General features: G+C 46.1%; 1 protein-coding gene across 1 annotated transcript in view; it reads left to right on the top strand.

Annotated features, from left to right (window-relative positions):
• Positions 1-14,652, top strand: part of SerT (Serotonin transporter) — a 698,017-nt gene that overhangs the window by 467,474 nt on the left and 215,891 nt on the right. The window contains exon 9 of the mRNA XM_075686868.1: positions 12,780-12,911. Coding sequence (XP_075542983.1) covers positions 12,780-12,911 — 132 coding nt within the window. The remainder of the gene's footprint in view (positions 1-12,779; positions 12,912-14,652) is intronic.

Consider the following 14,652-nt stretch of genomic DNA (forward strand, 5'->3'; position numbering starts at 1 on the left):
TTCCTCGGTGCTTACAAAGAAGGATCGCATGGATAGATAGCTCTGTATCCATTGAAACATCGGACCACGCACTCCTACCTCTGCGAGAGCAGAGAGAATGGCTTCATGTGTAACGTTGTCATACGCCCCTTTAACGTCGAGGAATAAGGATGCGCAGAGACGCTTACGGCATTTCTCATGTTGAATGTAGGTCACCAGGTCGATGACGTTATCGATCGATGATCGACCGCGTCGGAAGCCCGCCATGGCATCTGGGTAGGTGTTGTAGTACTCCAAGTACCCCTCCAGGCGTCCTAGGATCATCCTCTCCATTACTTTGCCCACCCAGCTCGCCAAAGCGATCGGGCGATATGATGAGAGCTCCAACGGCGAGTTGCCAGGCTTCAGCAGTGGAACAAGGCGACTTGTCTTCCAGGTTGTTGGTAGCGTGCCATTTCTCCAAGATTCATTGTACACCTCAAGAAGAACTCCTCTCGCTCGCTCCCCCATGTGACACAGAGCTCGATAAGAAATTCTGTCAGGTCCTGGCGCTGATGTGCGGCTACACAAAGCTAATGCTGCCTTAAGTTCGTGGATCGAGAATGGTAGATCCAACCGGTGATCACGTGGTGGCGGACAGCTGCTCGAAGGCGATGGAATGTTGGTAGCTGTGAGTTGGCCGGATAATCTGGCGCAGAAATCCTCTGTCACGTCAATCTCCGATCTCTTTTGAGAGAGGGCAAGCGCCTTGAATGGGAATCGCTGTACGCGAAGTGTCCGCAGTCCGCGCACCGTTCTCCATAGTTGCGATAAAGGCTTGCGTGGATCTAGCGACTCACAGAAGGCAGCGCAACGCTGCGATTCGAGCTTGTCTAACCGGCGCTGTATCTTCTTTTGCGTGCGCGTGGCGGTCCGTTGATTGTCCATTGTTTTCGTACGTCGGTATCTTCGTTCAGCACCTAGTCGGATTGCTCGAAGTCGTTCTAGTTCCACATCAAAATCATTAAGTTTCGAGGAGCATGTTAGAGTACGCATAGGGTCTTGCACCAGCTCTTGATTGCCTCTTCCAAGTCGAAAGATGGATTGGCGTCGCAGTGTTCTTCCATAATAGACTGAAATTTAGGCCAGTCCACTCTTTGGATCGTATCCCGTATTTTGGAAGCGGTCAATCCTCTGATCTTGAAGTACGTGGGGATATTGTCGCTTCCGTGCGTCTCTATGTCGGCAAACCACCCTGCACGTCTGACTAGGCATCGTGAGACGAAAGCCAAGTCAAGACAGCTGCTGTACGTGGAGCCACGTAAGAATGTAGGACTTCCATCATTCAGCAGCCAAAGTCCATTACTGGAGGCGAAAGATACCAGAGCTCTGCCTCTTGCGTTGATGATCGGACTTCCCCAGAAAGTTGAAATCTCCAATGATGAACCAGGGTTTGGAAGTTGAGGAAAGGATGTCTCGTAGTCTTTTGTAATCAAATCGACTTGACGGAGATAGGTCATCATCATCATCATCATCATCATCATCATCATCATCAGCCTAGTTACGCCCACTGCAGGGTAAAGGCCTCTCCCATACTTCTCCAACTACCCCGGTCATGTACTAATTGTGGCCATGTTGTCCCTGCAAACATCTTAATGTCATCCGCCCACCTAACTTTCTGCCGCCCCCTGCTACGCATCCCTTCCCTTGGAATCCAGTCCGTAACCCTTAGTGACCATCGGTTATCTTCCCTCCTCATTACATGTCCGGCCCATGGATGGATGGATGGATGAAAAACTTTCTTAGGGTCCTTTAGGGCGCGCACTAGCGCGCAGCGGGCCGCTCCCACGTCGGGACAGAGAGGCCGAGTCTCTCCGCCGCGTCGCGGGCCCGTTGGACAGCCCATAACTGTTCTTCGAGGTTGGGGCTGTGTAGGACCGCATCCCAACGTGAAGAAGTGTTGTTATTATCGCTGTGTAACGCGGGACATCGCCAGAGCATGTGAGGTAAATTCGCTAAATCATTGCATAGTGCACATGCATTTGTTGTCTGAATTTCGGGGTACACCTTGTGAAGAAGTAGGGGGTTTGGGTAAGCCCCCGTCTGTAGAAGCCTTAGTGTCAAAGCTTGAGGTCTATTGAGTTTGCAATGTGGGAGGGGGTAGATCCTCCGAGCCAAATAAAAGTGCTTAGTAATTTCCGTGTAGGAGGAAGGAGAGTCCCGATTGTCAGTAGCCCCAGCGTCACGCTGCCCGGTAGCTACGCGGTTGATGATCCCTCGCGCAGCTCCGTGTGCCGACTCGTTGAGGTTGGGCGGGGCACCCTCGATCTGTCCCATGTGGGCTGGAAACCATATCAATGTGTGTGGCTTGATCTCCTTGTTTCCTAGTATCCTTAGGGCCAGCTCGGATATGGTTCCTTTGGCAAACGCCCTAACAGCTGATATGGAGTCACTGTAGATTGACGTCCTCTTGTCGTCCAATAAGGCCATCGCTATTGCAGCCTGCTCTGCGATCTCAGAGGACGTCGTCCGAATCGAGATTGCGTTTGTTATGCCCATTTCTTTTTCTTGATTTCAACTAAGATGTTGTTTACCCGCGTTTGTTGCCTCACCCAATCTGCTCTTTTCTTATCCCTTAACGTCACACCCATCATTCTTCTTTCCATAGCTCGTTGCGTCGTCCTCAATTTCAGCAGAACCCTTTTCGTAAGTCTCCAGGTTTCTGCCCCATATGTGAGTACTGGTAACACACAGCTGTTATACACTTTCCTTTTGAGGGATAGTGGCAACCTGCTGTTCATGATTTGAGAATGCCTGCCAAACGCACCCCAGCCCATTCTTATTCTTCTGGTTATTTCAGTCTCATGATCCGGATCCGTGGTCACTACCTGCCCTAAGTAGATGTAGTCCCTTACCCCTTCCAGTGCTTCGCTACCTATCGTAAACTGCTGTTCTCTTCCGAGCCTGTTAAACATTACTTTAGTTTTCTGCAGATTAATTTTCAGACCCACCCTTCTGCTTTGCCTCTCCAGGTCAGTGAGCATGCATTGCAATTGGTCTCCTGAGTTACTAAGCAAGGCAATATCATCAGCGAATCGCAAGTTGCTAAGGTATTCTCCATCAACTTTTATCCCCAATTCCTCCCACTCCAGGCCTCTGAATACCTCCTGTAAACATGCTATGAATAGCATTGGAGATATCGTATCTCCCTGTCTGACGCCTTTCTTTATAGGGATTTTGTTGCTTTCTTTGTGGAGGACTACGGTGGCTGTGGAGCCGCTATAGATATCTTCCAGTATCTTTACATATGGCTCATCTACACCCTGATTCCGTAATGCCTCCATGACTGCTGAGGTTAGGCGCCTACAAAAGTAAAGGCCAGATTCTTTTTCCTTACGTTTAGGCATATATATTGATTACTGTCATTAGGTGGTACAGGCTGATGAGTGTAGGTGAGGTCACGGCGAATAAACACCAAAACCTTACTGTTTTCATAAACAGCTGACGACATAAATGATTCATATCCAGAAAGCCTGATTTTTTTCGATAATTTCGGCTCGCAAATGACGATGATGGGAAACATATTGGCGTACACGAAGCGACGGAAATCCGAAAGGCGCGCTCTGAGTCCCCGGCCATTCCACTGAAAAATAGCTGCTGGTCGGACCTCTTCCCTAAAAGACCGTGGCTGTGGAGCCATGATGGAGCCATGTGGGCCGCAGCAAAATTCCGCCCTTGCATATATGGCTGGTGACTCAAAATCGCCAGCGAACATCACGCGTTGTTTTGGCCAGCGAATATAACGGACACTTGAGGACGGCTGGCAGGGTGTAGCCTCAGACTGCAAGGATATGACATGACCAAAACCTAAAAATCCGGACGAAAACATTCTGATGCCGATTGCCAATCACGCGACCCTACTGACCCGTCACCGCAAGATGACGAGGATGACGACGCCTTCCGTGGAATAATAAGAGTGGATGAACTCGTTCAACAGCAATGACCAGACCAGGAACTAAAAAGCCTCGTAGAGTATTTGCAACGTTGTCGCTAGACTATTTAATTGAGGTCTGTCTTCGTTCTCGCCTCAAAACAACCTATTCATAAAGAAATTCTCACCAGTCCGTGCCAACTGCTTTCTTGTTGTTCCCTCAGCGCTGCGTCCAGAAGTACTCCACGCCCTACAGGACGATCCGACTGCTGGACATCTCGGATTCTCCCGGACGCTATCCAGGATGCAGGAAAAATATTACTGGCCGCGCCTGACCACCGTTGCCACTCGTTACGCCAAGACATGCCGAGACTGTCAGCGACGTAAGGCGCCACCTATAAGGCCAGCAGGATTACTACAGCCGATCGAGCCTCCTTACCGACCATTTCAGCAAATCGGGATGAATTTGTTGGGACCCTTTCCGACGTCAACATCCGAAAATAAGTGGATCGTCGTGGCGACGGACTTACTCATCCGCTTCGCTGAAACGAAATCTCTGCCGAAAGGTAGCACAGCCGAAGTAGCGAAATTCTTTGTCAAGGACATCCTGCTGCGACATGGTGCCCCAGAAATCCTCCGTTCCGACAGAGGAGCGGCTTTACAGCAGAGCTCACCCAGGCGCTTCTGCAATACAGTGAGACAAGCGACAGGAGGACAACTGCCTACCACTCGCAGAAAATTGGTCTTACGGAGCGCCTGTAATAGACCTTCGCCGACATGTTAGCAATGTACATTGACGTCGAACACAAGATCTGGGATGCCGTGCTGCCGTACGGAACGTTCGCTTACAACACGGCGGTGCATGAAACAACCCAGATCACGTCATTCTAGCTGGTTTACAGCATGAAACCGACAACGATTCTTGACGCCATGCTACCGCACGTTTAGTACGGGGAGAATCTTGACGTCCCCACCTAGCTCCTTCGCACCGAAGAAGCCCGACAGCTCGCCGGCCTGCGGATCAAGAATCAGCTGAAGACCGACAGCCGACACTACAGCCTTCGACGATTCTACGTCGAGTGCCAGCCCGGCAGCCGTTTTTGGGTTTGGAGCCGATACGCTGACGAGGACTTAGCCAGAAGCTTTTACCTGCTATTTCGGATCCTACAAGATCATCCGACGCACTGGCGCACTCGACTTTCAGGTCGTACCAGAAGATATTTCGCTATCACAGCGGCGCCGCTCACGACCTGACATAGTCCACGTTTTGCAGTTTAAGCCGTTCCTCTTGCGCGAATGAATATTGGGTCTTTGCGTAACTGGCCATTGGACTTTCTTTTTTTTTACTGCGTTCCTTTGAAATTTGTTTCTTTGATAAGCGTGCTTCCGTGTTTTGCTGCCCTGTTATTTTTTTTATTTATCAATACTGTAAGCATTGAGAGGCGCATGCAGGAGTGGACATACAAACAGTACAGGCGTAGCGCTTTGTTATACATGGGGTTTGCAGCAAACTCAAACAAAAAAGCAATGGTTACAATCGACGCGCCATGTCAGCAATAAGTAAATAAAAGGAAACAAAAACAACCTATACAGTGCGTACGCCATGTAAAGTGTAAGAAGCAGTTAATACAGGAAAAAAGTGCATTTGGGTGTGCCGTGTAATGTACAAACAGTATCAAGTGTAATGTTTATTATCATACCATCCTATGGACACACGTGCGCAGGAACCAAGCGCAGATAAGTACGAAAGAACGTATGGACACCGGCGCGTGAAAGAAGTTGGGGCATGGCAATACGTCATTGATAATTTTTCAGGAACGCCACAATGCGGTCATCATTTCAATAATTACTCGAAGTGCAATTCGAGTGTCGACACGAATGAATCCACAGATTGTGAGTAAACCATGTTACTTGGCAGGGAATTCCACAGATGTATTGTTGACGGAAAAAATGAGTATTTTAGTGTGCCGCAACGCGAAAAGAATGGTCGGATACATTTATCATGGTTAGTTGGACTGGAGTGACGTCCGGGGGGCAACAAGTAGTCGGATTTACGTTTATCAGGTCATGGTAAACAAGGTAAAGGAACTTCAAACAGGCTAACGTCCTCCGACCAGCAAGTGTCGGTATGCGTCCTTGTGTGCGAAGCGCAGTTACGCTGTCGTACCTCGAACACTTTGTGTATATGAATCGGAGCGACCTGCTTTGTATCTTTTCTAATGCCAAGTTTAACTCCTTTTGATGCCGTTTCCGTACTATGCTGCCGTATTCTAATATCGGCCTAGCCAAAGTTTTATAAGCAGTTAATTTCACTGAGGTGGGGGCTGTCGCTAGCTTTCTTCGTAAAAATCCGAGCTGTTTGAACGCGCGTGCGCAAACCTTATTGATATGTACGTCCCATTTCAGCGATCTTGTTATTGTGACACCTAGATATTTGACTGAGTCTACTCGTTCCAACGAAGTATTACTTAGTTCATATGTGAAATTTAAGGGCTCTTTCTTACGTGTTAGTCATACACCTGGTTTTCTGTGTGTTAATTTGCATGCCCCATTTTTCGCACCAGGCAACGATGTTTCGTACAGACTTATTAGGTATTGTCTGTTCATCGGATGTTTTAACAGTTGTGTATATGACGCAGTCGTCCGCAAAAAGCCTGATTGTAACCCCTGGTTCCATACACGTATACAAGTCGTTCATATATAAAAGAAACAGAGTTGGCCCCAGAACAGTTCCCTATGGCACATCAGAAAGAGCATCAAGATAGTCTGATTCAGTATCTTTTACGCAAACAAACTGGGACCAATTCTAGAGGTTGGCTTCGATCCATGAAACAGTCCTGGGATTAATACCAATTGGTTTGGGTTTGAAGATTAGTAAACTGTCTGGAACGCAGGCGAATGCCTTCGAAAAATCGACAAAAATTGCGTCAGCTTGCAGTCTTGAATCGATTGTTACTGCAGAGTCGTGTATAATTTCTAAAAGTTGAGTTACAGTTGAAAGCCCTTGCCTGAAGCCGTGTTGTCTGAAGTGTAATAGGTTATTTTCTTCCACTTAAGTTACGATAGCTATATTTATTATATGTTCCATTAGTTTGCAACATGTGCTGGTTAGGGATATTGGCCTGTATGCGTCAAGAAGCTTCTTGTTCCCACCTTTATGAATTGGCACGACTTTTGCGCGCAACCAGTCTGCGGAAAGCACTGCCGTTTCAAGTGATGCACTGAAAATTTTATGCAGGAAGCGGGACACCTGACCCGCGTATCGCTTGAGGAAAATGCTTGATAAATTATCAGGGCCAGGCGATTTTTAACGTCTATCTGTAGCAGCAAATTCAAAATGCCGGTTTATGTTATCAGGATTTCAGGCATTGCAGAGTCATACTCTGACAAGGGCATATTAGGGACGTGGGCACGGGAGAATACCAACTGAAAATATGTATTGAATGAGTTAGCGATGGCACGCGCATTCTCAACCACTATACCGGCAATTTCCAATTTGATTGGAGGACTTTCCGCTTTTGATAGATGCCGCCAGAATTTCCGAGGCTGATTTGTCATGAACTCAGGTAAAGTATTAGAAAAAAAGTTATCTCTCGCGCTTCTTAACCTTTCTTTCAGTTCTCGTGAAAGCTGACTAACCATAGTGGGATTATGTTTTTTCTTGCGCATCCTTTGAACCCTTCTTTTGAGGTGTATGATAGTTCTTGTAATCCACGGCGACCTCTGCTTGATCTTTTTGAGCTTGGTAGGAATAAAATTACCTTCACAGTGTGAAATCCCATTTTTTAATTTTAACCATAGGTCGTTGGCGTCCAACGTACCATCGTCAAAATCATCTTCCATAATTCCTAAAAAATCAATGATGCTTTCATCATTAGCCCTTGTGTAATCCTTAACCAAAATTCTGGTGTCAGTACTAGAGGGCCTTGCACCCGTGCCAAGATCGTCAACCGCCAGTAAAATCATTTTATGGTCGGATATACCCGGTTCTATGCTAACTTGAGGGGTTAAAGATGTGGACGCAAAGACAAGGTCTAGCACTGAGCACACTTGCCCTTGAACGCGTGTTGGTTCGTGCACAAGTTGAGCTAGCGAGAAATCTGCATGATATCAAAAAGAAGGTCACAACTTTTGACTTCTTTATTGCTGATTAAAAGTATCTCAATCAATGCCCCCTAAGTTAAAGTCTCCAGCTAGAATTAATTTCGTTCTTTGGTTGGTGTGGTTATATAAGAAGTCGTGCAGTTCTACAAGGTAACTGTCCGGAGCGCCTGGTCGCCTGTAAACACCACCTATAAGTAAATTGACGTCATTGACCTTTATTGTACACCAGACGCTCTCATGATAAGTAATGCCGGTTTCTCGGTGGACAAACAAATGCCGCTTAACAGCAATAGCAACGCCTCCACCACGACCGTGCCGATCTGTGCGCAGAAATGCATAGGACGGAGTAATCACCTCAGAATCATGGATATCTGAGTTCAAACACGTCACTGTAATTACGATTACATCTGGGCCATACAACAGCAGCGGTTCCTCAAATTTTTCAAGTTTATTGACAATGCTTCTCGCATTAAAGCACAGTACCGTCAGCCATGCAGTACTCTCTGTTTGTCATTCATTGGAAGTGCTAGCGTTCGCTGACAACTGGGGCTTCGAGCGGTGCAATGGCTCCATTTTTTCCTGATCATTATTCCAGACGTACAGGTCTTCATTAATCCTTCATTTGTCAAAATGTAGGCTGATTTTATCGCCGTTATCCCTACTACCTGCGGCGACTTGCCATAGCTTCTTGCGTATTTCACGAATGTCAGCGGAAAAAGTCTCCAGAAATTGAAATTTTCTTTCCTTTCAATTTGAAACAGTTGCGAAGAACTGTCATTTTTTTTGGTAAAGTCATAAAAGCGTAGTATGATTGGTCGATCTCGACCAGGCTTTTTTAAGCCAATTCGGTGTACGCGTTCCGTCGTTCTGGAACGCGTACACCGACGTCAAGAATATTATGCAGTATATCTTTTGTTACAAAGGATTCCAAGGCTGCAGGATTTTTCATATCGTGCTCTTTCACGCCATATATGACGAGGTTATTGCGGCGGCTCCTATTTTCCAGCTCATCAATTTTTCTAGTCATTTGGGCAACTTCACAACTTCACTGCGCACAGCGTGCACAGTTGCCTCACACTTATCAACTTTCTCGTGATATTTCCTGAGTGACGAGAGGGTCGCTTCAATTTGTGAAAGCCTCTGCTGCACATTTGCTAGACCAGTTTCTAGGGTCGAGTGCGAAGTTCGGATTTGAGTTACAGCCCGCAATATTTCATCTAGTTTATCGGGGCCCGGATTTTGCTCTGCGTCACCACTCCGTTGCAATAGCATGAGAATGACACGAAATGATTCCAAACAACAAAGCAGTGCGCACTGTGGGCTCGGCAGCGCTACCAGACAGACATCGTTGGTCTTAACGCAGGCACAAAAACACCATTTGTTACCAACCTGTACGAAGAACAGTATGAAGTAAGTCATAGTGCTCCGGGCGATGCTACCGAGCATACTGAGTTAAGCGCGGCTGCTGGGCTTCCTTTTAAGCTGGTCCACCGATGTTCCAGGGGTTGCTGGTGAGCCAAATGAGCGACCCAGGTGTGACTCAGCCGGCCCAAAATTCATGTGACGTGAGCACGTCGGTATCAATGCTGGCGATACGCCCAGTGCAGTGGAAATGGGTTGCCGTGTGATCGACGCCGTTGACGCCAACGCCTTTGCCGAGGCAGAAAAGGAACCAGCGCTGCATCCACGTAACCCCAGCAGGATCTGTACGAAGAACAGTATGAAATAAGTCATAGTGCTCCGGGCGATGCTACCGAGCCCACTACAATGATTGTAGCGTCGGGACGATGCTGTTTGAGACGGGGCATTGATACGTAGGCTTGTTTATCTTTTTCGTGTGAGCGTTTTTCGCAGTCTAACAAAGGATATCGCTCAGCGAGGGATGTACCTGCATGCATTGGAAGTTTCCGGAACGTTATCGATGGTTTTACCCGCTGTCGTCACCGAAGCTTGTGTAATCTGGTGGCATGTATGCGGGACGGAAATGGTGTAGAACTTTCCGAAAGACACACGGGCCACAGCAATTTCTCTGGAATGTTCGATGGCTCGTGTATAAAAACCGACGCGCCTGACCTACAGGTGAAATTTTCGACGATCGCTGACTGGGTTCGCCGCTACCGTTGTTCTTTGAGTGGAGCGTGCTTTTGACGGCACAACGTCGCCCAATATACGGCAGTACCGTCAATCACTGTTTTAATGTCTTCTTTACCGCCACTACTACGTGACAATATAGGAACATGTTACAAGTAAAATTGGAAAAGAAAACTGAGGGACTCGCTTTTGCTTAATCATTATCATAGAAACCAATCTGCAATAAATCCAAATAAAGCATGAGATTATATATATATATATATATATATATATATATATATATATATATTTGTGTGCGTGTGTGTGTGTGTGTGTGTTTTTCAGAATTCTTCTTCTTTAGTTTTTCCGCTAACTGAGCGCCACCAGCAGTTGCACGATTGCTCGGAATGCTGTCGGTTTTGCAAACGCCAGTCCTTTCATGCCTTGCTTCATTCTTCGGTTTCATGTCTTTTTTATGTGCCATTTTACGATGTGTAGCTATTATAGTATTTTCTGTAGGTATCTTGTTACCACTTCTGCATAAAGCATTTTACCAAAGGGTGATAGTATCTATCGAAGAAATAATAAATACCGAGCCGTGCTTTACTAACTTGCTGGCATATATAATCGAATATTTCTTGCCCTCAGTTTTTCGGTATCTAATCAATGTACTGTCTCTTTCCGCTTTTAATTGCCTTTGCATTTCTTTGCTTACCTAACCAGAAAACCATCCTTCGTGTAAGACGATCACTTTCGAGATTGTAGAAGAGAGCGACTTCGTGCTGCCTGTCACTTCAACGTCAACGAAGTGGCGAAAGGACAGTGCCCAAGGAGGTCTCAGCACACACTGCACGCTGCCTCTTTCACGGTCGCTTTCACGATATCAGCCCGTGCGTGTTTCCTCAACGCGAAGTGGCGAAAACACAGCGCGCGGAGCCATCAGCAGTCGGCACTTTCTGTTCGCATCGCAGATAGCTTTCACGATAGGGTCCACGCGGCCATGCCAGAGAACGTTTGATGGGTCCGTGCAGCCTAAGGTGTACGTTTAATTATGGTTTATGATGGCTCGACAAGGATGAATAAGGCGGTTAAGAGCGATAACAGTTTATGATGCCCGGGGGTCATCAGCGCACCTGGCGTCGCCACCTACACTACTTCGCTTGCTTTATCAGTGCATCTTGCACCGCCGCCTGCACCAATTCGTTTCGCCACAGCGCAATCGTTTGTACCTTCTGGATCATGTTTTATAACACTGTTCATGACGCAGAGCTGCGTGGAGAGCAGCAAGTGGCACAAAGCTTACGCATACTTAGAACTCCCACGGGTGTTGCTACGTGAAGCAAAGCTTTCTTCTTTTTCCCTCATTTCCCGATGCTACATGTATACATGTTCGTTGCTTTCACTTTCTATTTACACTCTTTACCGAACACACATATCTGGAACTAGTTTTCGTTTACTGAGTGCACATTTTTCGCTTCTCCACTCTCTTTAGCGATTTTAAAAATCTCACTGAATAATATGCGTATTTCCTGCTTTGAAAACTGAGTACACTTGATTGACAGTGTCTATTATAGGTTTAAATATTTTTACGTTTCCCATCATTATCGTTCCTTCAAAAAACCGATCTTCCCCCTTTTCATTTCCACACTTCTCCTTCCTTTCGTTCTTTATGAGCAACTTGACCTCAATAAGCCCACCGGCTTGTTCTCCTCCCCTATTGAGGGAGGGGTAAGAGTAACCGACTCGATCACGAGGTAATGGCTGTGAAGGAAAGTAATTTCCACTCTGAGGAAGACTCCTGCTGAAATTCCAGCGACATTCATTCGTCGACCACTGATCCTCAGTTTAAGCCTCCATCGTCTTATAAACTTCTGCCTTGCTGTGTCTTGGAGCGGCACACTGAAGTTCACGTATTGTAGCCGGTGGGCGTGGAAGCCGTATGCACTGCGAACAAATTCTGAGGCTGGCATCAGTTCAGGAATAGGCACCGTCATACTTGGTGTAGCAAGGCACTGTCGCTCCACGGACTTATTTACCAAAATACCATTTTGTAATTGTAGCGGCAATCTATTTTGTCCTACACTTTGGCAATGATCATATCGACACTGGCGCGCATTGAGAATGTCTTCAAGACGAATACCATTCCTTGATCCTTGATCCTTGATCTCACGAGGTAAAACTTTTACTTGGCTGTAACTGACGGAATGTAAAATTTAAAAGGAGGAAGTCGTGATTTTCTTATGAGGTATGTATTTGCATGTCTTGTGCGAGTAAGGTCCACTTCTTTGATTAATCCAGTTCAAGAATTCTGTTAAATGCCTCAGAACAAACAATAAACACCCAATACGTAATTTTAGACCCTGAGAATGGTCCCCTGTAAAAAAGTAAAGCAACGTACGCATGACAGTACGCGAAAGGCAGCGTGTTACATTTTCTAACTTAAACTGTGATTATTTGACTCCACAAGTATTTAGTTAAAAGCACAATCAGATTTAGTAGCAGTTCAAATCGCTACTTTTTATTGTAATTTTATTGTTATCGAGAGTAAATTACCAGTAAGCGAAACACCTCGTTGTCGAAGTGCATTTCATGATGCTTTGGGGCTGTGGTAACCGAAAGAGCGCTAACATTACGCCCCATTTCAACAGGCTTGATTTTATGTATAGGCGCTGGACACATTTGTTCATCGCACGAGTCACAATGACGGTCTGCGCAGTTCGGGGGTTTGGAGGCAATGCTGACCGGACTGTGCGACGAGTACCCGCTCGTCCTGCGGCGGCACCGGGAGATCTTCGTCGGCTGCGTCATCCTGTTCATCTACGCCTGTGCCCTTCCGACGACCACCTACGTGAGTACGATGCACCTTCCCAGTGGCGGCTGATGCATTTCACCTGCGGGCTTGAAACAACTCAAGATTTGTTTGAGCCATCCTCAGGATGTCTTCACTAAAGGGCGGTTATAATATATCATATAAATGAAAAATTGGTTTTTGCTACGGTAGTTTGAATATCCGAAATTTCTAGCATCGGTACCACGCTGTTCAATTCATATATGCTTCTACAATTAACATCTCTAAGTAGCTCAGTATTGGTTCTTCTTTAATGTATCAGGAATAAAACACCATCGAGCCTCCAGACGCATGTAACTATCGATGAGACGACTGTTACAAATGGTTCTCCAGAAGTACAGCTGTGGCTGTCGCACAAGACCACCACAGCATGAGCGATTGCAGAGTACATCAACTAACGATTTGTGGTATCTTTAACGTATTTGTGTCATTTCTTGTTGCTTTTTTTCCCTTATTAACTTTTCTCAGTGACTAACTTGTTAAAAACTGCATAAATATTTGCTCAGTTTGTAAATCTATGACACACATACATGCTTGTATATGCGCACATTCTTTATGTACCGTATATAATTCTGCGTTCACATGCTGCAACCGTTGCAATGTAAAATGGCACTGTCCCTGTAAAGCAAAATACTGGTTTTTGGGCTGTGTCCCGAACATCCCCAACACCATCCGTGATATGCGATGGGACATGAAATGAAAAAAAAATTATTCAACGCTTGACAAGAAAAGCCTTTTATTTAGGGAAGAGAAAGTTTTCAAGTTTTCCATGCTAATACCCGCTAAGGATACCCGCGAGGATAAAATACCCGCTAAGGAAGAACGTTGCTCCCCGAAATGTCACGATAGATTGGCGAGCACCGTGTTTAGGCAGTAAAACAGCGCTAAACAACAGGACGAGGAAAGGGACACAGGCAATAGCGCTGTTGCCTGTGCTCCTCTCCTCGTCCTGTTGTTTTGCGCTGTTTTTACTTCTCGTAATGATGAACCAACTAGCCCAAATGCTTACTCTTCTGTGTATAGACCCTTCGTAAAAAACTGATCGCAATCATCTGCGTGGTACCAGGTGAAAACGATAACTGAACCAAAACTAATAGAGACATTGACACGGAACTTCTTCTTCGTAGCCAATCGGAATCAAAGAACACAATTCATTTACCCATTACAAAAGTTCACGACCATGGTCTCCCACCCTGTTTAATCTCTGAGAGGTAAACACGTGCTGTTTTCACGTTCTTGCGTTGTACATCAGCATTGAAGATCGCCTTCATCCATCGGTGGGCATAAATAGGCCGCTGCTGCTGATGATGACGATGATGATGATTGTGACATCAACACTTAGACAAAACTCGCTCAAGACTGCAATATCTGCAGGACTCTCTTCTATGGTGTGGTGTGCATAGCGCTTTTTCTTTTTAGAATATTGCTTCACACATTACCTAACAGAAGAGTAACGCTCTGGTGCACCGGTACTTTATGTAGAGGTGAATATTGTGATGGCCTCAAGTATAGGGCAAAGGTTCGTGTACTCAATGGTTCGGTTGGTTCTCTTAGGCGGAGCCTCCGAGAACCCAATTGAGGACAAAGCCGTTGGTTTGAACACACACACAAAGACTTTTAATCAAACTAAAAAGAGGCATAAAGTAAATAGAAGGAAATAGAAAGCACGCCTAAAATAAACACTCAAGCAGACATTGCGGCAGGGAACACATATAGGGCTTGCATGAGGTTAACGGCTGCG

Source organism: Dermacentor variabilis, chromosome 3, assembly GCF_050947875.1.
Source record: "Dermacentor variabilis isolate Ectoservices chromosome 3, ASM5094787v1, whole genome shotgun sequence".
NCBI classification, from domain to species: Eukaryota; Metazoa; Arthropoda; class Arachnida; order Ixodida; family Ixodidae; genus Dermacentor; species Dermacentor variabilis.